General features: G+C 38.2%; 1 protein-coding gene across 7 annotated transcripts; it reads right to left on the bottom strand.

Annotated features, from left to right (window-relative positions):
* Positions 1-914: 914 nt before the first annotated feature.
* On the bottom strand, positions 915-25,600 carry col4a3bp (collagen type IV alpha 3 binding protein). Of its 7 annotated transcripts, none has more exons than XM_023344210.1 (19): positions 25,445-25,600; positions 24,941-25,059; positions 23,828-23,962; positions 20,137-20,253; positions 12,616-12,723; positions 12,274-12,412; positions 11,740-11,826; positions 11,471-11,628; positions 9,478-9,570; positions 9,269-9,355; positions 9,020-9,112; positions 7,715-7,792; positions 6,529-6,624; positions 6,130-6,262; positions 5,958-6,028; positions 5,733-5,861; positions 3,856-3,985; positions 2,619-2,756; positions 915-2,490 (listed from the first exon to the last, which is right to left on the bottom strand). In XM_023344210.1, the coding sequence occupies exons 2-18, from the start codon at positions 25,028-25,030 to the stop codon at positions 2,629-2,631; spliced, it is 1,872 nt and encodes a 623-aa protein (XP_023199978.1). In that variant the 5' UTR covers positions 25,031-25,059; positions 25,445-25,600; the 3' UTR covers positions 915-2,490; positions 2,619-2,628. The 7 variants fall into 7 exon arrangements, with proteins under 7 accessions (XP_023199978.1, XP_005804040.1, XP_023199979.1 ...); XM_005803983.2 differs by having other exon boundaries at positions 915-2,505; XM_023344211.1 differs by having other exon boundaries at positions 915-2,505; positions 24,941-25,161.
* Between the last annotated feature and the right edge of the window lie 43 nt (positions 25,601-25,643).

The raw sequence follows: 25,643 nt of genomic DNA on the forward strand, positions 1-25,643 counted from the left end.
ATAATCAGACATTGCCTTTAATGATAGTATGGTACCCCTTGTAAATATGTTAAAACCCTTAAAACAAGTAAAGGTTTTATTGCAGCAGCAAAATTTTACACTGAAAATGTATGAAAAAAAATTAATTTATAAAAAAGATTTTACCAATGACAAAAGAAAATCTGTTTAAAAAATATTGAGTGTATTTTTCAGATATACCCAGTACATATCTGAAACATATTTATTTTTCAGGTTTTATGCTTTTTTGTAATTAGGTAACAAGAACCCTTTTCGTATCCAAGTTGATTGAAAGATTTATTTATTTTTTTACAGAAACCAGACTTGTTTGTTGCCATTAAAATAGTTTTTAGCTCATAAAAAGCAGGAAAAAATTCACAAGTTAAAAAGAAAATGTAAATTTTAGTGGCCTGCAAGTACTTTTAAGTTGACTATTTTGACCTGCCTGGCAAAAAAAGATGCGACGACTATTAAGTTTAATTTTGTCTGATGGTTTTTTATTTGGCTGTACTATGAAATACCAGATGAAAAACTACATTTAAAATCTTTGAAATGCGAAAAATATTTCAAATAGTCCAGGATACCATGAACTTGTAACATTCATTTAGCTCTTCAGCAACAGTAAAAAGTACCACACCTATGATATTTATATTTATGATGTAGAATAGAAAACGATAATAGTGTTTACAGATATAACATTTCATAAAGTGCAGGGGACTCCACAGCTGTGAAGTTGCCATTTAATTTTTCCCACGCTGAACACAGGAACACAAAATTTAAAGTTGGCTCATTTAAATATTTCAGTATTAAGCTAATGCAATAAACGCCAATTTCACATGTTTTTCCACATATTTACCAAAGGGGTCAGACAGTAAGAAAAGTGGTTTGTCTCCATAAACAGTACACTTTTATTCAGCTCTTGTGTAATAATTTTACTTTACAGAACATTGTCAAATGCAAATACACTTAGTGCAAATAATAACACTTCAGATGTACAACTTAGAAATATACAAAGTCTGTAGATTGCTGACAAAATACAATTAAAAACACTAACTGTATTCTTCAGATGATATAACATGTTGATCTAGCTTGTGTTATCAACAAAAACAATAATCCAGAACGGTTCCAAATCTCTGAGCTCAAAGATTATTAAATCTGCGGGCGAATTTCCCAGCCGCACAGATCAGCTGATTGAAGAACTCCCAACGCTTGCTGGCGTTAAACACAATCTAAAAGTCATGAGGTACGATGACGTGAAATGTCGACCCATCACTCCCTCGCCCCCCACCTCCCAGTTTCAATGCAATGTTGATAAATGCACATCTGGTGGCTGTAGAGAACTGTAGAACGTTTTAAGGGTCACCCTGGTGTCTAAGGCATTCTGGGGGTGGTTCATTTATCAGTCAAATAGCAGGATGCCGCTGCACCGCAGTGTGGCGTGTGAAATGTAAATTCTCCACAACTGATAGCTGAAGATGTGAATGATATACTTCCCATCAGTTAATAATTTCACTTCTGTAGCACAAAGGCGTATCTCGTTTTCAAACTTGACACACGGAAATGGCTTTCAGTGCCTAGCAAACAATTTACAAAAAAACAAACAACAAAAAAAAAAAACAGGTGTGCAAAGTGGATCTGATTATCTCTCAACGAAGGAGAGGAATCCTAGCATCACACCGAGGCTGACCGTATGCAAATGTCCATCTGAAACACTGAGCTGGAGGTTACAGACAAATGATGATCGCAACTTAGCATCTTCAGACCACAGTTGGCCATATTATCAGTTTAGCATTAAAAAAAACAAACCAAGAAGAGTTAATAAGCAAAGTCTCTCAATCTTCCACTGCCCCAGCTAATGGCTGTCATCAGATTCAAGCGTTTAACAGTCGATTCACATTTGTCATGTTGGTAAACTAACTGAAAAGTTACTCTCTGTACAATACATTGTGTCTATGTGCTCCCCGAAAAACTAGTTTATAACAATCTGGAAATATAAAGATTTCAAAGCAGTGAGCCCTGACCCCCCCATCAAACAGTAAAGAGTCGTCACAAGAAGGGCAGGGCAAGGCAAGAAAGGGGGAAACAGTGGGCAGCTGCTCCTCTCTTGTGGTAGTTTACTTTAGCAGCAGCAAAAACAAATAACTGTAATACTAGTGATTATAGCACACCCAAAAAAGTCCAGAAGTAGGTAATCATAAGAAATGTACAAAACAATTTACAAAAAAAAAGAAGAGGAAGAAAAAAAAACACAACAAATCAATAACATTTCAAAGACTTCTTCAAAAACTCTTGAACTGACTATTAATGCACTTTCATGGCCACTAGATGGAAGCAGCCAGTGAGATGCAGCTGGGGTGGAAACTACTGAGGCGTTAAAGCTCGCTCATCTTCAGGGACGTCCTGATCATATGCTGTCCTGCTGGAGATTTGTGTAAATGAAAGGCGAGTGGGCCATGTGGTTTCTGACAGCGTGTTGAATGAAGGGCATCATCCCTACGATGGGAGAGCCTGACATAGTTAGGGAGAATAAATCAGTAAAAAAAAAACAAAAAAAACTGCAATTAAAGAGGATATTAGCTTTTTATAATATTAAAAAAAGCTAAATGTTTGTTTCAGATTACCTCTTAGTGTTCAGAAGAGGATGGGGTTCCCAGCTGTTTTTTCCTGAACGTAGGAGGTGAAACGTTTGAGGAACTTGGGATACTCTCTCTTGGCGACAGCTCTCAGGACTGAAGCTGGAGCCCAGCCTCCAGGGTTTACTGCAGCCGCACACAGGAGGGTTACCAGCTCACTTTGCAATTGCTCACAATTTGTGACCAGCCATTAAGAATTGACAACAGTAAATCAGTGTAGAGATGGTGGTGCAAGGCGCCCTCTAGTGAAAAGAAGGGGGAACTGCTCTCTTTCTTCATAAACATTCAGCCCCTAAAGTCAGAACCGACTCTCCAGTGAGGAAGCTTTTTGCTGCAGCCTCTTTGCTTACAGGAAGTGACGGATAAGGTACAGACGTTTGGGCTGGGATTTCAGAAAAATATGATATTCCATATAAAGTAGAATACTTTATATAGAATGTTATAGAGATACAGGTGCAACTCAGAACATGGTACTTTAAAAGTGAAACTGGTCCATTGTTCCACTGGACAAAGTGATTAGTTTCAAACATTTGTTATAATTTTGAGGATTACAGTTTACAGGAGCTAGAAACCCAAAACATAGTTGCTCAAAAATAAAAAAAATAAAAAGTCAAACAATTCCAAATTGCCATGTTTGCTGTTTTAGATTTATAGAGTGGTTAAAAGCCAACAAGCTGTGCAGACAAACACTGTATCAATCCACCTCATCCACTGAAATAATCAGATATTTGTGTCTTCACAAGAATACAGACAAACACCATCTTTGTTGCTGCTGGACAGCTGATGACTAAACAAAATCCAAGCGATTGTTCTCTTCTGACAGACAGCTACACTGATAAGCTCATCCAACCTAACCCTACAGAGAACCTGAGAAGCATTTGGGTTTCCATTCAATGTCAACTATTAAAAATCAAATTTAAACAGGAAGCTTATGAAATATATCGCTATTTGCAAAAACCTAATTCATTTTTGAATTAGCTTATAATTGCACTTTTCGCTCTTGTTCTAATATAGCAAAGTTGCACATGGGATTCATAAAGTGATAAAATGTGTTTTACTTTTCAATCATCAACCAAAACATATTATCTCAAACTTACACTTAAGTTATTTTCTCGGGCAAAGAGTCACACAAAGTAAACTGTACACTACGTCACACCACTTAGCATCTTTTCTTTTGTTAGTATAATCCTGGGATCAAAACCAGAAGGCTTGGAGAGGAACTTACCATTGGCAACATATGTGATCTTACAGAGGATGTTGTCTCTGCTTATCTCTTTGTCGCCCTCTGGTGGGCTGACCAGCGTTTGGCAGATCATGGCCACATTGATTTTGGCACGAACGCACCGGTTTGTGGGCTGGAAGTAAAACAAAAACTGTAAATGCAAACACTTCCAGGCTACCAAGCTGCCCTGTGAATAGTTTAGGTTAACTATTGTTGACTAAACCAAATGCATTTTATTTGAGACATTTGAGTTAAAAAAGCAAATGATTAGCACGAAACACAGCACATAAAATCTATTTTCTAAAAACAAACAAACACGCTCACTATGTTGCACTCTTATGTACAGCTTTAATTTTACAATTTACCCCACTAATGCAAATGGAGTGGGTCTTTCCACAGTAATTTCATCACAGGCAGAAAATATCTGACTATTAATGTTCACATGCCTGTCTGCTTTACAGAAAAACTAAGTTTTAATTGTATTAAAACATACTCCAACCCACAACTTCTTCTAGAATATACGCATAATTAGACAAAAAGCATACCATCAAAATTACATTTTGACAATTACTTTACACTTTACATATGGTCACAGGTTAAAAGCTTACATTTGGAAACCACTGAATGGCTCACTGATACAAAGTGAACTACTTTGGTGATAAAGTTGTTAAGGAATGCTCTGCTGTTGTGCAGATTGGAGAAACAACTCCACCGTTGAAAGGATTTAAATTTTTTTAATTACAGTTTTTGTCAAAGGTAAGCAGACTGCCACACAACGCTTTTAAATCCCAGGGTAGAGTGCAGGTTTGCTATGTCTCTGAGCTACTGCCCTCAGACCACAGTTCTCCTGACTTTCTTCTCCTCACCAGATAAATCACAACATAAGCTCTCACACATTAAGTGCTTCAATCTGGTGACATTGCTGTCACTCCTTTCTTCTTCGGTGGACTCCGTCTTATGCATTAATGCCTGATTTCCAAACGCAGCGTCATCACTCTTCTGCAATTTCAGCTGACTCAGCTACATTGTGGTTTTTCTACAGCTTTTCCTACTTCTCAATTTCAGTCATGGGAAAGAAGACAACTGTTGTGGGTCACAAGAATAGAATAAAGGCAACTGGAAATGATCATTTGTGGAAATGATGGTGATTCGTGTACAAACCCCTACATAACACTCAGACCCCTGACAGGTTTAATCTTTTAAATTCATCAACGTGTTTCTTTTTAGACATGAAGGAATATTAAAGTTTTGGAGAGATAAAGCCAGACAAAGTCATGGATCTGATAGAGAATCCGAGGAGAGAGATGGAGATTAGGGTGATGGCAAGGAGGCCTCTCAGACTTGTCGGCAATTCTAATTAAATCTGTGATGCTATAAGATGTTTTTCCGCTGATTTTGAAAGGATAACAATAATTTTTGACAGACTACACATTTGCTAAAAGAAACTTAAAACATATGTTTTAATTACTTCCCTTAACACTGATATATTATCTTTTGGGGAATACTTGTGTCAATCTCTCTTTGGTAAAAAGCTTAATTTTTGTTTATTGCTATTTTAAATGAATAAACTCTTTATTCTCTTCTCTATGTTATGCTGACAGTTGTTTGTATTGTTTATGAGGTCTTTCACTTATCTTAACTTCTTTGGTAAGTGACTCTATAACAAAAATTTAAACTGAACTGACATCACTTAACATTATTTGTCAACTTATAACAATATAAAATATTTACATTTTCTTTTGACACTTTATTTAATCTGCATTTTACACAATTTCTTGAAACAAAGGATGAAAATGACAGAGGAAAAAAATGCTGTAAACAACTAAGAGTAGCAGTGTGAGTTCTGTGTACTACGATCAGTGTTTTGTGTCAACACTTACTGGAGCCTTGTCATGGTCGACAGAGAAGTTACACACCAGCCATGTGTCAGGATCGTTTTCGTTTGTTGCCAGAATCTTCCTGATGGCCGACAGATAAAGAATGTCCCTCTGAGAGGCGGGCCACACTCTCTGAAACACAACCCAAACACAAACAGCTGCAGACTAGCGCTGAAAAAAATGTGCAGCCTGTTTCGGTTAATATCCGTATATTGAGTCTGAATCTACCTTGTGCGTTTGGTAAACAATGATGGCATTATCGGAAAGTGTTTCCACAACATTGAAATTGTCAATGGTGGCTGAGGGAGGAAGAAGCTCATGTCAGTCAGGTCACAACATTGAAACCAGAGAAGCTAAACAGGAGTCGGCATGACAACCCTCCCTGTCGCTGCAGACTTACTTTCCCAGTCATTTCGAACATTTGTGTCCCAGAAGTAGTGGCAGACCTCATGTCCTGTTACGCCTTTGACAGCGTGAGTCGCTTTAAGAGGATCCAGGACGATGCCGTTCTCCTCCACTTCTCTCCTGTAAACCTTTTAGCGCCACATTTAGAGAAGGAGATACAGTTGTGTCAATATACCCACAGCAAAACCTAAACTAGAAATAGAACAGCCCTATGTAACCTTTTAAGGTTGTGAATTACTTTTTTACTCTTGTATAAAAGTTTGACATTAGGGAGTAGTTTTCACTTTTTCTTAAGAACACTTCTGTTACTAATGAAAAAAAGTTGTGTTATAAGTCACAGCTTGCAACCAAGGGAAATGATTCATAGACCGCTTGTTGTCTCCTCTGTACCCACCTTCATCTCTCCTTCTTCTATTACCAGCTGCCAGTTGGCATCTCCACCCACGTCCTGAAGAGAATAAATCATATGATTCTGCACCATCTCCTCCACCTGAGACACAGAGAGACATTTAATAAGCTCAGGTTAGACAATATTTTACATAACCTGCCTATTCTAGGCACAATTCAGCAAGAGTCAACCTATATTAACCCATTCAAACCATTTCAGTCTTGAACAATCGGCAGTGTGTGTGTGTGTTTGCAAACAGGAGAGTTGCTAACTTCACTCAACAGAAGGTGAAGGTAATTTTATTTATGTAGCACATTTTCAGCTACAAGGCAATACAAAGTGCTTTACAGGAATTAAAGGAAACACAAACAAAATAACAAACCCAAAAAAAGAGCAAAAGAAGAAAAAGCTAATAATGTTGATCCAAAGTAAATAAACTAGATACTCCTATTCAGGGTTGGTAGATAAGTATAACTAAGTATCATCTGGTCTAATTCCTTTTCTGGGTTGGAAGATTAGGAATCTAAAAAGTAGCTGCTAAGGTAGTTTTTCTGGGTTCCAAGTTCTAATCCCTGTTCTGGGTTGCTAAATAAGTGTAAGTAAGTATCTTGTGGACTTCTGGGTTGGTAGATAAGTATGAGTAAGTAAGTATCCTCTGGTCTAACAAGTATTTTGGCCTATAAGTGATTCAAGAAATGTCGCCACAGAGGAGAAACCAAATAAAAATGAGCCGACTGGTCCTGCCTGAAGAGAATCCTCAATATCCAAACAATGTCATTAAGCAACAGCAGCACACGTCTGCTCAGCTGCATGCTCGTGCCGTAAAACAGGAAAAAGATGGAAGGATGAGAAATGGTTCTAAATTAGGGGTTTTTCTCTAGATTCCAGCCATGCAGCTTTAAAACAACTTCCAGGAATAATGCCTGCTGGACCCTCAGGAAAGCCTTTGAGTTCAGGAATGTTTATGTTCTGTAGGTGCTCTGCTGTTTTTGTATTTCTGCAAAAAAATAAAGCTTTGGCTAAAGAATTTCACTCCAATAGACTTCAGGCAGTACAGCTAATGTTTCCAGCATCCTGGATAGAGTTGTTATAAGACATTCTCATGCAAGCTGCTCATGCTCTGTAAGAGTAGGAAAAAGGGAGACGGGTTCCTGCATCCAACTACAGGGGTCCACGATTTATGTGGCAGTACCTGAGAGCTGAATCTGTGAACGTCATCTGAGGCGGTGACTAGCTCAACTGAGGACACGGAGGAGGAATAGCTACGAGGCTGCTCAGCAGAGAGATGTTTGAAAGAGAAAAGAGAGAGGAGGAAGAGCGAAGCAAGCAACTCATTTAGAAACTGGAGAAGCAGAAGCTCTGGTGAAAATGTTAGGGAAGCCATCAGAGCAAGAACTTGAATATAATCTAGGAAAAGATATATTTCAGAAATTTAGAAGTGAAATTTACTCATTATATAGATTCATTACACTCAGAGTGATTATTTCTGATAATTTGGGTGATTATGGTTTACAGATAATGAACATTTAAAAAATATTATGCGCATTATATTCACTCAATACTTGGTTCAGGGCTCCTTTTGCTTTAATCATTGCATTAATGTGATCAGCCTGCAGCTGCGCTGAGGTATCAAGGAAACCCCTGTTGTTTTATTAGCCGCCTTCATCTCATCTTCTCGGCTCAGTGACGCCGTGGTCACTAAACCAAAGTCCTGCTGGGAAATAAAATCAGAATCTCCAATAATCTCTTCAGCAGGAGGAAGCATAAATGGTCTGATATGTTCTGACTGGCAGCTGCACTGACTCCGGACTTGATGAAACAAAGTGGACCAACACCTGCAGACGATGGTTCCACAGAAAATCACTGACTTTGGAAACTTCACAGTGAATCAGAAGCAACTTCGATATTGTGGCTGTCCACTGGCCCTCCAGCAAGTTGGACTTTGATTTCTAAATAAAATAAAAAACCCTGTTCTCACCCCACACTCGACCCACTTGACTCCAGCTGCAGTCCACACCTTGTGATTCTCCCACAAACTCTCAAGTGAGGTTTGCTTCCCAATCCTTGTAAGGCTGCCGATATTCCTAACGCTTGTGCATCTTCTTTCCATCACACATTTTCCTTTCACTTAACTTCCCATTAATATGCTTGGATACAGTACTCTCCAAACACCCAGCATCTTTAGAAAGGTCATTTAATTGTTTATTTTGGACTTCTGCAATCTGCTAATGCTAAGAAACTGAGTTTGAAGGTTTTATTAGCTGGAAGCCACAATCAAAACAATTTACGTAAATAAGAGCAATATGTGACTCCATGTGTAATGAATCTCTACACAACAAGTTCCAATTTTGACATGTATTTCTAGAATAAATTTAAAAAATAACTAAGGGAAAGGGAAAGTGATTGACACACTGCATACACACACTACTATAGACACTGGATTGACTAAACCAAGAAAATGTACTATAGATACTACAAAAAACAAAATATTGCTTACCTTGTCTGCAAATCGGTGTGTACTAATGGCGGAAAATACATCAGTAGGAGAAACAGGAGGCGGTCGCGGTGTCCTGACCTTCTCCGACTGGCACTGAAGCAAACAGCATTTCAGTTCAGCACAAGACCAGAGATTTTATATATGCACACTAAGCTGTAGCTTAAACTACACATCTTTGTTTTCTAAAGATCAAAACAGAAGAAGCTGAAGGAAAAAGTCAGCTTTAAAGGGTACCAGACTTCATCGCACCTGTTCTTCAATTTTATCCTGTCGGTCCAGCTCGGCTTCCACCGCGTCAAAAAATTCATCCTCATTGATCAAACTGTTGGGCCCCTCCTGCAACGAGCCAATGAGGACAGCTCAAAGCAAGGTCCACCACGACAATCAAAAAGCACATCAATAAATCCCTCTGCTTTCATTCTTAAGCTGTTTCAGCTCCAGTGATCTTATCGCTTCACCTCATAGTCTGGGCCTCCATAGTGGGACTTTTTCTTCAGTTCGCTCATTGCACATCTGTAGGCATCTTCTACCCTCCTCCTCTTCTCCAACTCCTGCACACAAGCACAGGAACAAAGTGTGTTTGATGTGGCTGTAGCAAAAACACTCATCCTTGACTGCTTTAGTTCTTCAGATTAGAGAAGAAAAGTCTGGGATAAAAGGTGATGAAAATGTGGGTTTGGATGTCTCAAATTTAGCAAACATTGCAATATTCAGCTGCATTCTCACACCTACAGGTTTCTTCCTCGTCAGAAGTCGTCGAGAAAGAAGTTGTGTCAAGTTTCTTTCTGCTGCCAATCAATTATTTAAAATGAAAAAGAAAAATTTTCCTTAAGAGTAAGAAAACAATAAAATGCACTAAGTTCTGCACAGTTTACCCATATCGCAATGATTACAAAAATAATACATTGGTTAAATGTAAACTTAAATACATAAGAAAACAAAAAAAGCAGCAGAGTAAAGGCCAAAGTAAACTAGCCAATGTCATCAAGCAGGGTCCAAAGGAAGGTGTAGACATACAAAACCTGCCACAAAATAAACATAAGCTGGACTGTTCCAGCTCTGTACAACAACCACACACACACACACACACTCGCACACACAGAAAGAGACCTACTTTAAAGCTGGAAGTTTGTAAAGGTATCCATCTTTGTGTTTGGTGTTTGAGCAGCTCGGTGCTCCGCTGCTTTGAATGTTTCCACCAAGAAGTCAGTGAAGTCATTTTCTAAGATTCCTCTCAGAAGGAGTCCAAGCTGCGTTTCTCCCTTTAAATTCTTCTGATATCCAACTCCCCCTAACTCAGAAGGTCAGCTAGCCATCAAACTCGCAACCAAATGTATATTTGTGCTGGTTACACCTGACCGTAGATTAAGTGAGCTGCTTTTGAATTGTAGCTTTATGTGGCACGCCTTTAACACAAAGCGGGGGGAAAGAAACTGGTTTGACAAGCAGTGAGCTCTAGAGAGCGTACACTTAAAGGCACAGTGACATTTATATCACATGGAAAAGAAAGTTTTAAGATAAGTAACTTTTGTAGTCAACACTCATTCGCTCAATTTTTATATTTTTAAAAATAATTGCAATAATTGAATGATTAATATTTTTAACACATACATTGGATCATTTATGGTCACAGGAGGCAAGAAGCAATCCAACAAGAAACTGTTTTTTTGAGATCAATCATATTTCTGACAAAATTTGAAAGAAAAATAATACTAAAATGTGGAGATTAAAAAAATAAAGTGAAATAATCAATATATAATTTGTTGGTTACGCAATGTGCAATACATGTACACCCTTTAATTTTTGTCACAGAGCACTACTTCAAAATGTAATTTCAATTGATTTTTTTAGTGCATTGCACTGAATACGTTTTCCCCACAGTACAACATGGTGGTGGCAGCACCATGCTGAGGATGTTCTTCTTTAGAAGGGACAGAAAAGCTGCTTAGAACTGCTGGGAGGATAAAAGGTTAAAACTGGAAGAAAACCTATTAGAGGTTGAGGGGAAAGTTCATCTTCCAACAGGACATGGACTCTAAACATACAGTCAGAGCTACAATGGAATGATTCAAGTGAAATCACATTATTAAGTTTGGTTGGCCTAGTCAAAGTCCAAAATTCCTTCAATCAATTAGAGTTTGAAACATTTTTGTAAATTGACATAACCGTAATAAAGTACTTGTTAGGGGGCACGCCACACTTTTAAGATTATTATATGTAAAAACATAAAAAAACAACCCCCGTCACCAAAAAAACCCCCAAAACAAACACACATAGACTTGTTTCCAGTTATGCTCTGACTGGATTGGATCATTTAATCACGTCTATGTGATTAAAATAGAAAAAGTGAAACTATTTTTTATTACTAATAACTTTTTAAAATCTGCAAACACTGTCAAACGTAAAGACCTGAAACACATTTATGTTTTTCAACCACAATCGTCCCTGTACCTTGTCGAGTCTCTTCTGCCAGCTGTCTTCTCGTTTGACCATCAGCTCGATGCAGTGAGACAAAGTGGACAGGATGCCAGCAGTGGTGGCTTTAAAGGTGATGGCTTCTCCCTTGAAGTCAATCCCGTTAATAACTTTGGGACTGGCCGGAGAAAACACTGCACCAAACAGAAAAGGAGGACATATTCACATGTTATGCATTTATTACACTAAAAGAAATATGCTTTTGCTGCTTGAGTGGATCCTTCATTTAAATCAGAAAAACTCACATTTCTCTTTGCTGCCGTTGTTGTTGTGATTGTGTTCACCGTCAGGTCTTGTAGTGGTCAGAAATTCATCTTCATCTTCCTCCACAACTGAAAAGGAAACAAAAATAACTTTATGCAATGAGGCTTCATTTATATTTGGTTAGGTTATTGAAAAAAGCAACAACAACAAAAAAACCTCAGGACATTATTACTTTCTCAGATGTTTTGGGAACAAATTTGTGCTTTTCAAACAGATTTCAAGCTGCACCCTGCAGGTTTAATATAAAAAGGAATTCTGAAGATCATAAAAAAGGTTCTGCCTCAGAGATCAAACTAGCCACAAAACGTCCTGTAAGCAGATATCGATTTTTCCTTTCTCAGCAAGCCACTTCAACCACTCTTCTTCAACTCTAATGCTGCATTAAACAAGAAGCTGCCATCAATAAGTGCTTTCCTTCGCCAGTAAAACCAAAGGTTGAAACCCGATGTGCAATTCTGAAAATGTGATCATTACTCTTAAAACATTGTTCTGGTGTAATATAAGCCAAACATTACCTCTGTCTCTCTGAAATTCATCTTTGGAAACCGCATCACCACAGGAGTCAAAATACTTTTGAAGAGTGTCCACCTGTCGGCACAGAATGTCCCGGAAAGTTTCCATTTCTGCGAGCTTCTCGCGCAGCCTGTGGCCCTTCTGAGCAGAGAGAGGACGACATTCAGTTCAGTTGGACTTTTTTTTGCAGGAGATAAGCAGTTTAATCCATGCTGCAAAACTTCAACCTGACATTAAAATGTAATTATTTAGGTTTATTTAGTTAAATCTGGTGTTTTATTTGTAGACACTACAGTTTTCATAGCCTGAAAATACAAGACCTGATCAATGACTAATGTTTTTACCTTGAAGGAGGATGTGGAAGTGGAAGACAAGGCACTAGCAGCTGAAGTGAGAGACAACATGGAACCATGACGCCTCAGACTCGTTTCTGAACCGTATCCAGACTCAGCCTGCGGACACAAGTGAACGGAAATCAAAGAGAGGCAACAATGAAAGTAGAAGAAATCAAAGAAAATCAAACAATAGCTTTAGTCAACCTACAAAACTCGGGGCTTCAACCTACAAAAACAAAACACTGATGCACAACAAAACGCTACAGGACACAAAGACAGCACAGTGGTTCAGAACATTGAATAACACTGGATCAACTCGGCAAATTTTCCTTTGATCGAAGTTCTTTAACAAACAGAGTAGGAGAAATTGTATAATCCCTTCATTTTCTTTTGGGTAAAAGTTCCCACCTCAAAGACCCTGTCCAACATTTTTTTCCCCCTTTTATGAGTCTCCTTAGATGTGAATCAGTTTAAAAGAAGAATCAGCAGGTCGAACCTCAAACATCAGCCCGTTAAAATCCTGATCGGTGCATCTCTCTTTACAAACACTGTCAAAGAAAACCAGTTGAAGGGTGAAAAATCAAAAATACACATGAACACAATAAAAAAACAGAAATAAAAAAACACCTTAATGAGGAAAGATTAAACGGTATTTAACATGCGAGTATAAAACAAAAAAGGGTTTGTTTAATTATAACATTCTCACAAATTTTATAACACTATAAACCAATTTAATTAATGCTGTCATATTTAATATCAACACAAGATTATATTATAATGAGTAAATTATAGCCATAATAATAAATTAGCAACAATTTATTTTATTACAACCCAAATAAATGTTTAAAGTTAAATAATTGGGATTATGATGCATCAGTTTTTAATAGAAATAAATACTTTACTAGCCAAGTTACAAAACCATCAAGGTCTACTCTTGTTTCTCATTAAACATTTTAAGAGATAAGTTTTTCTTTTCCTAATGCAGCGTCTTATGTAGCAACTTTTTATGTAGTGACATGTGTGTTGTATATCTGACCATTATCTAAAGTAGGGCGGCTAAATTTTCTGCTTTAGGCCAACATTTTCTTGAGAACTCGTTGGCTTAATATAAAATCTGGACCCCAAGAGAGCACTGTACTGGAAAACAGATCTATGACCAGTCATATGGGAGTAGCTGCGGGGGCATTTGTCCCATTAACTGGCCGTCATTGAAATAGGCAACGCCTCCGACTGCCGGCTCAGCACAGTCGGAGGCGTTGCCTATCTATATCCGTTTTATTACAGATATCATTTATTCGCCAAATAAATGTCTGTTTGTCCCACCAGCAGCTGCGAAACAGAGGCAGTGAAGTCATGATCCGAGAACAGAGTGAGTAACTAAAACTCACACCTGTGCACAAGCAGTATCAACTGTGAAATGTTGAACATGTGAATCAGGACGCAAACATGCGGAGGGAGGATTTCTGTCTTAAGGTATTTGCTCAGGTTTAGTCACAGCTTAAAAGTCCAATTTTCTCTTGATTACAAAATCAGCTAGAAGCTGCGAGCCGGTTCTGTTGGCCAATGGGAACGAATGAAGGAGGTATTCTTAAAATCAGTGACTAAACTGAAGGAGAGTCAGGTGACGATACTGAGAGACACCACATACTCGGGCTTCAGCTGCAGTTTCTCCTATTGCAACAGAGTGACACAGTAAGGAAACTGACATAAAATACAAATCAAAGAAACAACATCCGGAGTTCATTATGGACCAAACAAACGGGTTTCCTCCAGAAAAAGGAAGCTTCTTGTGTTCAATGTGGTTGCTGTGAAACCAAGATGTTTCTGCAGGACATTTCATGATACACTGAAACATTTTTAAACCACAAAAATTAAGATATAAACACAACAAATCATTCCAGAAGGTCCAGTACTGGGATGAGTGCAAGCATTTAAAATTCAAAACTCAGTGAGTGCCTCTTTAAACTGAAACGACGGACTTCATGATTAAATACACGTTTCTGGAATCCACAGAAAAAGCCCACGTAACTGAACAACCACATGTTGTGCTCATTTTTTGCAACATATTATATAATCAGAAAAAAAGACACTCTTCATTAGACCAACGAAGTGAAACAGCAGTCAGGCTGTGAGACAGAAGTGTTTGCATTTCAAATGTCAGTCGTGATTGTCAAGTTAACCTGACCTGTGGTTTCAGGTGCCACGCCCGATCCACAGATATCAATAAGGTAATTGTAAATAAGATTATTTGTGCTTCGTCAGCATTGATAATAGGCCCTGTTCATATTTTATGCCGCTTGCTACTGATGTGGAAATATATAGCGGCAATTAAAATTTTATGTCAGCTAATTTTAGAACTATAAACTCAGATAGAAAAATTCTGAAAAATACATTTAAAAATTGTTTTAATTTGAGACCATTTATTCAGCGAAGGAAGAAAATTCACATTATGAATTGCTTTTACAGAATCAGTTGTGGTAGAGTTATTGACACTCTTAGCAATTGATCTAAAATAAAATGAAATGAAAGTATGAATTTTTTATTCATACTTTTTAAGGCCAAGCGGAGTTTCAAGAACATTTTATTAATAAAACCAAAGACTTTTTATTTCTCTTCCAAAAGTCCTGAGATGATGCAGCCCTTTTAGGTCATGGTTCCACATGGTTCCAATAATCACACAACCACAATCCCAGCACTATGGATCATTTTGTCCTGTCACATCATGCAAGGCGATCCACTGAGATCCTGTGTGCTTTGAGACAACGCAGAAGAATTGAGCAACCAAAGGGGTGTGGCTTTTCACTCACCAAAACATTTGCTATTTAAATGAAAGGTCACTATGCGCCATTATCGACATGTTATCTGCATCAAATTCTGCTGATCAACACGGTTATGAAATCAGACGGGCTCTAAGAACATGAAGTGCCTCTGCTCCATACCCACTGCAGACCGCTATTGATTCTTCAGATGTACTTTTCTTTGTAACACAGATAAATAAAAATCTAGTGGGCTTAATTAGACTAAATATGAGTCGCCATCAGATGTTTCAGTAAGATAACGATCCAAATCACTTGCACTTATGAATGTGATAATGCTTAAAAAGTTAAATCCATGAAGAAAATTCCTCAATGTATAGTAAAACTCCACTCAGCACCAAAACATTGAACGCTGTTTGACAGAAAGCACAGACTGCCATTTTAATGCACCTGCTCAGCTGCATGACAACCATGCAAACTGAGCACCCGTTCATACACCATATTTGAAATGGGATCTTGTGGTTTTACAAGTTAAATGAGTGATCAGAGGGTGTACAGTCACACACACATGCACAACAGCAACTTCTGACCTGGGTAGATTGCTGCTTGAGAAATATCCACATCGTGTACTACAAGCTTCATCAACTACAAGCGGTGTGCGGGCGTTCTGTACAGCAGAACCTGGATTCATGTCAAAAACTGCATGCAAATAAACAGTATGGGGTGTGGAAAAATAACTCCATGTCAGAACAATGGCACACTAGGTAGATACTGTTGAGAGCATGGCTGATTTACAGCGAGCAGGCAGCATGCCAAAATGCTTTAAGCCCACCATTCGGTCATTCCAACAGCCAAAGCAGAGCAGGGCACTGCTGCAGTCCTGACGGCTTGCTGGCCCCAACATGGCCAGGCGATCCCCAACCACTCTCTGACACTGACAAAGCAGATGATTTAATCCAGTTTCCCCGGACACACCTCACTATGAGACAGAGAGGAAGAGGAGGTGAAGAAGAGAAACAGAGAGATGCTTAGCTCATCATGTGAAGGAAAACAGGCACAAGAAGCAAAGAGAGAAGAAGAGGGGAAAAGTAGCCGTTTGCTTCTTAGCAGTTAGATGAGAGGCAGACACTGGATGCTCTTTGAAGCAGAAGAAACAGACTGAGAGGCGACTTCTGCTTATAATTAAGTTGTCTCCTTTCACACAAAGCTTTTCAAACACACACTCATAAATGGAGACCTCTTCTTCGACATGCATATATCAGGAAACCACATACCCTGACATGTGAAACCATTTCATCTTGTCCATTTTTCTTTGCGGCATCCATCGCTGTGCAGGCATCAGCGACTCTCTGCTCTTGCAGTCAGAAAAGTGAATGTGGAGTAAAAGATGATGGGGGCATGCATGCATTAGAGAAAAGACGAGTGCTGTCTGGAGCTGTTTGTGTAACAAACCAATGAAGTACTAAAAAGGTGGGCGAGTGAAGCAGCCTACTGTATATTATGACACAGCAAAAGAGAGAGACTGAGTGTAAGAGTGGGAGGCAGGGAGCAACATTTGTCTGGATCTAATACTTTAGGTCTTGCTGCCCGACTCATCTTTCATCTCCTTTTATTCAGCTGCACCCCGAGTTAAAGTTATACTGTTGACATGATCGTTCTAAAACGAGAGATTTTCCCAATTCTCTCAAATTCAAGCTCTCTAATATTCATCAAAATCCATTTTCTCAGCATAAAGTGAAGAAAACAACAACAAACAAAAAAACATGCAATATTCATTAGGAGCTGCACTTATCACAGTAACCAGCAGCAGCACTTTTCTCACCACCAACACAAACACACCCACGTACAAAAACACAAATGAACTTGCACTGAAACAGTTTTCCCAAAGCAAGCTGATGCTCCAACACAGATATGAAAATGGCAGCAGATTCCCTTTGAAAAGTGGAAACCAATACATGTTTAACAGCTGAACTTGTGATTATCGGCCATCTTTAAGCACCTCATCTTTGCAGGGTTTGGTCCCCATCCCCAGTTCTTTAACCCAGAGGATTATCCTCATGATTTGCACAATCAATACTTATACACGCGTCTATAACAGACAATAACCGGTATTTTAAAAAAGCCAAAGAAACAACCCCATTCTTAAAAGTGTATCCTATTAAGTTGAGTTGATGGTATAAAGGTGCTTAAAAATGGACTACTCAACTTATAGAAATAATAATTATTATGTTTCAACAATACAGCCAAAAATAAGAGCTAAAAAATAAGCCAGTCAGAATATTTGTCGTTGTTGCTATGATGGAAGCAATAATGAAACTATGGGAGGTTGCACAGAGGAAGTCCTCATTTGTCCAATTGGGAGCGGCACAGACACACTGCCTAATGTAATGATACTTTAACCTCTACAAGGTCACAAAATATTCACACTGTGACTCTAATAGATCAAACACATAAAGTTACTCACACCTAAACTAAAACATCCTGCATAATAACACAGGATGTGTTATTTTCTGTAACAGTGACAGCACAAAATTTGTAAAAAGTGATAGACTGTTTTTATTATAATTTCTGTGATCTATTCTGGTTAATTAAGGAGGGAGCAAGTCTGAAAGTAGATAAACGAGGCTGCAGAGAGAAAAGCAAAGTTGCTTCACAAAAAACAGTTTGGTGAAATCCTACTGGGAATTAAGTTAAAAACTAATAACACAAACTTTTATTGTTCAGACATGGAACGGGATTACACAACGGGTCTGAAGAGACAGCAGCTTACACCATCATCAATCCAGGAAATCCCAGATGATGATGTCATGACTTATAAGCGTCTCAAACATTTGAGTTAAATAGAGGCACACCCCAGGATGTTTTAAGCCAACCCCTCAAACAAACTGCTTCCTTCATCCAGGGACAAATCCAAAATAAATCAGGCAAGGTATTAGTGAGAATTGTGGACCTCTATAAGTCTGGTTCATCCTCTGGTACAATTTCCAGAGATCTGAAGATCTGACACGTCCATCTATTTAGGGCACAGAATAAACTCCGGGAATATCGATCCTATTACACCATTCAGGAAGCAGACGGGTTCCTTGTCCAAGAGATAAATGTGTTTTGATGCATCAATCCTAAAGCAAAAGTAAAAGGTCTTTCTTTGATGTAAAGACGCTGCCTGAAGCTGGTAAGAGAATGTCATTACCCACAAGGAAACAAGTCTAGTACCAACATGGATTAAAAGAGCAACTCGTAGAGGAAGAAGCCATTACTTCCAAAGCAAAAAAAGAAATAAAAAAGAAGAGGTAGATTACAATTTGCAAACTCACTCAGGCACAAACCTTAATTTTTGGGAGAAATGTCTTGAGGTCTAATGAAAATCAATTTGAAATGTTTGGTCATTAGGACCAAACATTTCATTTGGAGGAAAAGAGGGAAGCTTGTAAGGCTGATAACACCATTCCAGCTGAGGAGGGGTGGCGCCCTCATGTTCATGTGGTATTTTGCTGTAAGAAAGACTGCTACGGCTCACAAAATAGATGACATCATGCAGGAGGAACATCATGTTGAAATGTAGAAGAAACATCTGAAGACATCAGCCTTGAAAGTTAAAGTTTGAGCATAAATATGGAGGTCTTCCAAATGGACAATAGCACCAAGCACACCACCATATTTGTCACAAAGAGGCTGAAGGACAAAAAGCTTGATAAAAAACTTCTGGAGAGAGCTTTCGTCAGGCAGTTTACAATCCTGACCCAGTTCTGTCAGGAGGAATGAGCCAAAATTTCAGAAAACTTTAATGAGAAGTTTGTGGAAGGACATCAAAAATGTTTGACACAAGTTTTAAATTTTGAAGGCACTTCTACCAAAAACTAAGGAAGTGCATGTAGACTACTGACTTTTATTAAAGTATGTTTATAACATTATCACTCTCATTATTCTGGTATTTAACAAACAATGTGTGTAAATATCTGGTTTCAATAATGTACATAGTTTTTGCCCTGGGAAAGTTAAATTTTGGTGAAGTTAGTACAATGTTGGTGATGCACTACCAGAAAAATACTACACTAAATTCATGGCTGCATCTAGTACTTTTACTGTGTAAAAGTCAAAGTCATGTGATCTTCTTGTGTTTGCAGCAAACGAAGTGCATCACAAAACATGTGACTCCAGCCAAGTGAACTCTCCAGACGGGGATTTTGTTTGCAGAAGAGACATTAGGCCTGTAAACAGATGAATCTAAATGCAAGCTTTGACCCAAAACCTGAACAAATTCAATCTGGCCTACATACTTTTACTGTGAAGCCAAACATCCTTTAACATGTCTCTAAAGGGAGCAGCAGCCTACTATCAAAGAGAGGGAAGCCCCCGCCTCATCACCTCACTTAGATTCTTCACATTCCCAGAGTACCAAACTCTGCATGTGTGTTCGAATCCTTCTGCTATCACACCCATCTCACAGAACAGAAAACACAGAACTCCATGTCGGATCTGAAAAACTGACCTCTGATTCAACCTGAATGTTGGAGGTATGTGAATACGGCAGCCAGGAAAATATCTGATAGCAAACAAAGATTATTCAGTTTATTGTAAGAAAACGTGTTTTTAATCTTGACAGGGGTCACACAAACTACATGCAAACACATGAAGAACTGGATTTAGACGCCGTGAATGGACCCGTTTCCCGAGTCTCTAAATTCGTAACTATGCAAAGAAAGAGATCAAGAGTGACGCGAAAGGAAAACATAAATATAGTAAACTTATTAAGGAGAATCAACAAGCTACTCACCTTATGCAGCTCTATGGACTCGATCCACTCCTGCCTGTGCTCAGGGTCCTCTGCTCTGAGGTACCAAACGCTGTCATTCACGCTGATGTCAAAACGGCACTCGTCAAACTCGTGAGGCTGCGCAAAGAGAGGAGAGGCCTCATGAATAATAATGATGAATGTTTAGAATCAGAACGGACTATAGCCAAACACAAAATCAAATAACTAAATCTGAACTTTTCCCTTTACCTTAATTAGAGTAGTGGGAAATAGGAGCAAAAATACTACTTCAATAGCTCTTTGTTTCCCTAACTGAGTAGGAATGACACATTCTTGAAACACACGGAGTCAATCAGTGACAGAAAGCCATATGTCACACACGATAAACAGACATTTTAATTGAGAACTGATGGCTCGCGTCTCCTGTCCCACCCCGAAACAACTGGAGCAGAGCTGTGCGGAGAAAAAAAAAAAGAAAACTAAACATTAATTATTACAGGAAGAAGCTGGATCATTTCAACTTTGTTTTCTCCTTTTGGGAGGAATTATTCAACTTATTATGCTCCCCCGCCCTGCTCCACTCACCGACAGCCTTAGGCACCCAAACACGTGCAACAAAGAATTTTATCCGTTTCCTCTCAGACTGGAATTTGACTACTGCACTCAGCTGAGACGAGTGCAGCTTTGCAAAAGGTTCACAGGAAGGAATAACACACAGGAATATACAAGTTTTCTTGTCAGATTTTTCTTTTTTTTTTTCCTCCAGGACCAACAAGACTCCAGCTGCTCTGTCAGCTGACACAACCTTCCGCCAGCTAAGTTTAATTTCATTTGCAGAATGACACTCATGTGCTGCCTTATTTGCTCCTGCTGACAACGGTCACATCCCTCCAGAGCCTGATCCCCAAGTCTGAGCCTGCAGAACTTTATGCAACATTGATTGAGACACTTTCATGTTGATAGATTTCACAAGCTGCACTTTGCAACTGCCAATTGGGTCAAAGGTTTTCTATGATATTTCAGTGCTCAATATATATACAGTACTGACCAAACGTTTGGACACACCTTTTGATTCAATGAGTTTCCTTTATTTTCATGACTATTGACATTGCAGATTCACACTGAAGGCATCAAAACTATGAACACCACATGTGGAAATATGCACTAAACAAAAAAGTGTAAAACAACTGAAAATACCCCTTATATTCTAGTTTCTTCAAAGTAGCAACCTTTTGCTGTGATTACTGCTTTGCACACACTCTGCATTTTCTTGATGAGCTTCAAGAGGTAGTCACCTGAAATGGTTTTCACTTCATAGGTCAACCTGCCCTGTCAGGTTAATAAGTGGGATTTCTTGCCTTATAAATAGTCATGAAAACACAGAAAACCCATTGAATTAGAAAGGTGTGTCCAAACTTTTGGTCTGTACTGTACAGTATATATATATACTGTATATATATACTGTATAAACATATATATATATATATAAATAAAACAAAAAACCCCTCAGTAATTTCAATTTGTAGGCTGGTGTTACATTAGAAAAGCTACCCTGTTTCCAACCAGAACCTGAAGATAATCTGGGGAGAACATTTAGGCGCATTGAGCCGTGACTGTTACTGGGGTAGAGAGAGAACAGCCATCTATCTTACTGTGCAGTATCAGACACGGACCATAAACCTCTGCTTTACACTCGACTTTATGGTTTGTTCATTTCTTTTTCTCATTGTGTAAGCACTGCTGTGCAAAAAGGCTGCGTACAGGAAAGAAAAACCTCATCTGTAAGCACACGGGAGGTCGTAGTTTGAGTGTGTTCTGTTAATATTGGCAATAATTAGTCATATTTTCAGTCATTTTTCTTTTAATAAATTATTCTAAGCAACCAATTCTGTAAGAACGGAGAAGGCAAAAGAACATTTCTTCTTTAGTGGACTTTCACATTTATTGCATGCCACAAAATAAAGTATTGGCACATAAAGCGTGACATATAAGTGTAAAGTTCCTCCTCCAGCATCTGACTTCAAAGTACATCACAAACATAGTGGCTTTGTCTTCACTCTTGGCCTATTATTAGACCTCTAGTGTTGTCTATATAGATGCTAATTACCCATGGTGTTTGATTAGCTTTCCAAAAAACTTAATGTAACGTCCAAACCACAATTTAAGAGATTAATATTTGCCAACATAAATGTAAACAAAGTTTCACATGAGCTTCCCCAATAATACACACATGTGAGTAAATGGAAACAGCAACTACAAATATTATCACAGATTATCTAAGAGTTTAGGTTGACAGACCTTTCAAAAGTTTTGTTTGCAATGCTTTTATGGTTTTAGTGCTTAAGCATAAGGGCGGTTTGCTGCTCATTCATTGCTGGCCAGTGAGTAACAATCTGATAAGTTAAAAAAAGAAAAAAACAAGTTTATTTTTTTTCTGCAAGTACTCAGACATCACTCTCACAACACCAAGATGTTAAATATTCACAGAGAAAGAGTTATAATAAAGCTGTAAACAATTAGGTTCCTGTAACACTCTTAGCAGACCCTGGCTGGACGGGGTTTCCATTCTGTTCACAGCTGAAAGGAGCTTGCTGAGAGCTTTAATTGTACAGTTTTAATCCAGTTCCAAAACAAATAATCCCAGAGGAGGAAAAATGTGCAAAAATCACAGTAAGACCATTTGTTTGGCTCCTGCAGCTCAAACAGGAGTGAATATTTAACTAGAGTGTGGAATTTCAGCATGTCTCGCATGTAGAGGGAAAATGCCAGACCAGGGACAACACTGTATGGACCAAACTTACATTTAACAGGAGAAAACATCAATTTCAAGTAAACAAATCGTTTTTAAAACGCCTGAGGCTGTTGTTAATAAAACAATCTCAATGACTGACTAAATGCCATTGTGATGTGAATAACAAGTGGAAATTAACAGGTAATTTTATATGGGTCATTTAAGGGACTAACAACTTGTGCTCCTAACATCTTCATTAGCCTCTTATCTTCATACCCCAAGAGTACATGGATTAAAGAAATCGAACTGTCTACTGAAACAGAATTAAAAGAAATTGGAAAATTAAAACAGATGGAAGAAAATCTCCTTAAAGATCTGTTACTAGGACGAGTCTTCAGCTGCCATTTCGCTCCAGTCACTTGATCTATGATTAACCTACCGGCTTCACTGTACCATCAGAAACAGTGATGTACTTACAATATATTAAGAACTTAGCTTGATAAAGCAGAATCTCTTTTATAGTAAGGCAGATTTTGATATTGCCTCTTTTTACAGTGAAACCTTTATTCTATGAAAAAGGAACATGACCTAAAGGACTATTGCAACTTAATTTATAGAACCTCTAACTATATAAAAGGCAGCGTATTCACAGAAAAGCATTTATTTAAATCTTCATTGCAATCCTCTGTGAATTTGATTCACAGGTTTGCCAAGATTTCAATGTAAATTGAGGGGCATAATTACTCCATAATGTTGGCTTTTTAAATATAATAACTCTCCCATTTTATTGGTCTTGGTATAATTTAAAATCATATATTTATTCTTTGAGATTAAACTTTTTTTTCTTTTTTACAACATATTAACTCCAAGATATCTGGTTAAAAAGCAGACATGGTGCACAGATGCAAAATTGCATGACATTTTGTTTTGATGCAATATTAAGTCACAAATTTCCTTCCTGCCCCTGAGGTTGGCACTTACTGTGATAACAGCCTTGCTGAGGCACAGGGAACCTCGGCACCCATACTCCCGCTCATCCTCCGACTTGTAGTAACTCAGTGTGTTGTTTTTTAGCACAACCCATCGGTCCTGCCATCCGTGTATATAATTCGTCCACTGAAACCACAAAAAAATAGCAGCATGCAGTTATTGCTCCAAAATGCAATTAAAACATTTTTCAGTAACTAATTAAAATGTACTTTTCAGGAGGTGAATTAAAAGTTAAAACCTCATAATGTCATACATAACAATTACATTTTCTGAAGTAATTCACAACAATGTTGGTGTCGCTTAAGATACTTTTCATCCTGTATATGAATTACTTTAAAGTATATATATATATATATTCTGTTACTTGTTAGATGTATGCAGATGACTGAGCAGTGGAATAAAGAAGGACTGTCTTTTGTAATAGTTACGTAAGGCAAGTTTGCATCTCAGGATGAATAAAATTGTTTTCCTGTCTATAAATAGAAATCCAGAAGTTGCAGCAATATATAAAGGACTTTCAGCAGTACTTTATATACGTGTTTAGGTGTAATAATGGATTCACAACTTGTACATAATTAAAAAATTCAATTTAATTGTGAACTTAAGAAATATAAGGAAACATAAAGTTAAGAAAGAGTTTCACTTATGAGTCATCAAGAATATACATGACAGACAGGACTTTGTTATATTTGAAATACAGTCTGGTCAACACAAACCACAATGCCAATTAATACAAAAATCATACACAAAAACTTAAATATTAGTCAAGCTAAGGAATTCATTGATTGTTTTCCAGAGGAACTTTATTTAAACATTTTAAAATAAAGTTTGTTAACCACACAGTTAGTTAACTGTGTGGTTTAACTTTCTAATCTTGATCATCAACCTGCCATGTAAGGGACCTTAAATCGAGATTAGCCTTCATGTCCCAATCTGGCACATTTACATGCACTTCATTACTTGTGTTAATCAATGAACATTGTGATTTTTAAAATGAGAAATAAAGACAAACAAAAGTCACGCGGCCATTAACTCGTGAGTCTTGTAGGGTTGTGTTTACATAACCTTTTGAGACAATATGCGCGTTAATTCGCCAGAACTTACTTTGCTTAAAACTCCTCCGAACTCCACAGGCTGCCCGGATTCTGGGTCCACGTCCTCATCCGAACCGGACGACGAACTCTTCTCGGACATTGATTTCCAAGTTTCAAGAAAGCCCGTCTCTGATTTTATCGACAGAACACCGCAGCCCAAGGTTAGAGGCTTGATTAGCTATCAGTTTAACAGCTTCACGGCCAAACTCGCATTCTCTTCAAATTATAACCCTAAACGTCAGCAAAATAAAGATAACGAGGCATTAAGCATACGTGCAAAACATCTCGAACTAAAGAGTGTCATTGCGATTTTTCCTTGACAGTTTCAAACAGCTAGATTTACTCATAAAAAGTTAGTCTACAAGTGACAGCTGGGTCTCGGACTCTCAATTTTGCGGGCTTTGTTTTGAAACTGATGTCGAATACCAATAAGCCTAGCTAACTAAGTTAGCTAGGCAAACGACGAAACTAGCTAACAGTAACTACAAATGACAAACAAATTGGTGCAATTCACCTTAGGGATGGCAGCAGTAGTCGACAATATGTTCAAAAAAAGGCCTTCGTGTTAGTGCAGCACTGCAACTTCCACCTACTAGTAAGGAGCCAAAGAACAGCCTCCCTGCTGTAGTCCGCAGTTCAGTTAGCAGTAGCGCAGCTCTGACTAGCTCTGTTGGGGGAGGAGCCGCGGCCACGCTTTACTGTGTACCTGTCAA

The sequence above is a fragment of the Xiphophorus maculatus genome, chromosome 12, assembly GCF_002775205.1.
Source record: "Xiphophorus maculatus strain JP 163 A chromosome 12, X_maculatus-5.0-male, whole genome shotgun sequence".
NCBI classification, from domain to species: domain Eukaryota; kingdom Metazoa; phylum Chordata; class Actinopteri; order Cyprinodontiformes; family Poeciliidae; genus Xiphophorus; species Xiphophorus maculatus.

Bases quoted from the DNA above. Each gene is read 5' to 3' on its own strand.
- col4a3bp (XM_023344210.1), bottom strand. From the start codon at position 25,030: ATGTCCGAGAAGAGTTCGTCGTCCGGTTCGGATGAGGACGTGGACCCA. The intron at 23,963-24,940 runs GTAAGTTCTGGC...TTGTGGTTTCAG, and splicing joins TCGGAGGAGTTTTAAGCAAA to TGGACGAATTATATACACGG. The intron at 6,625-7,714 runs GTACTGCCACAT...TCTGTGTCTCAG, and splicing joins TTCACAGATTCAGCTCTCAG to GTGGAGGAGATGGTGCAGAA.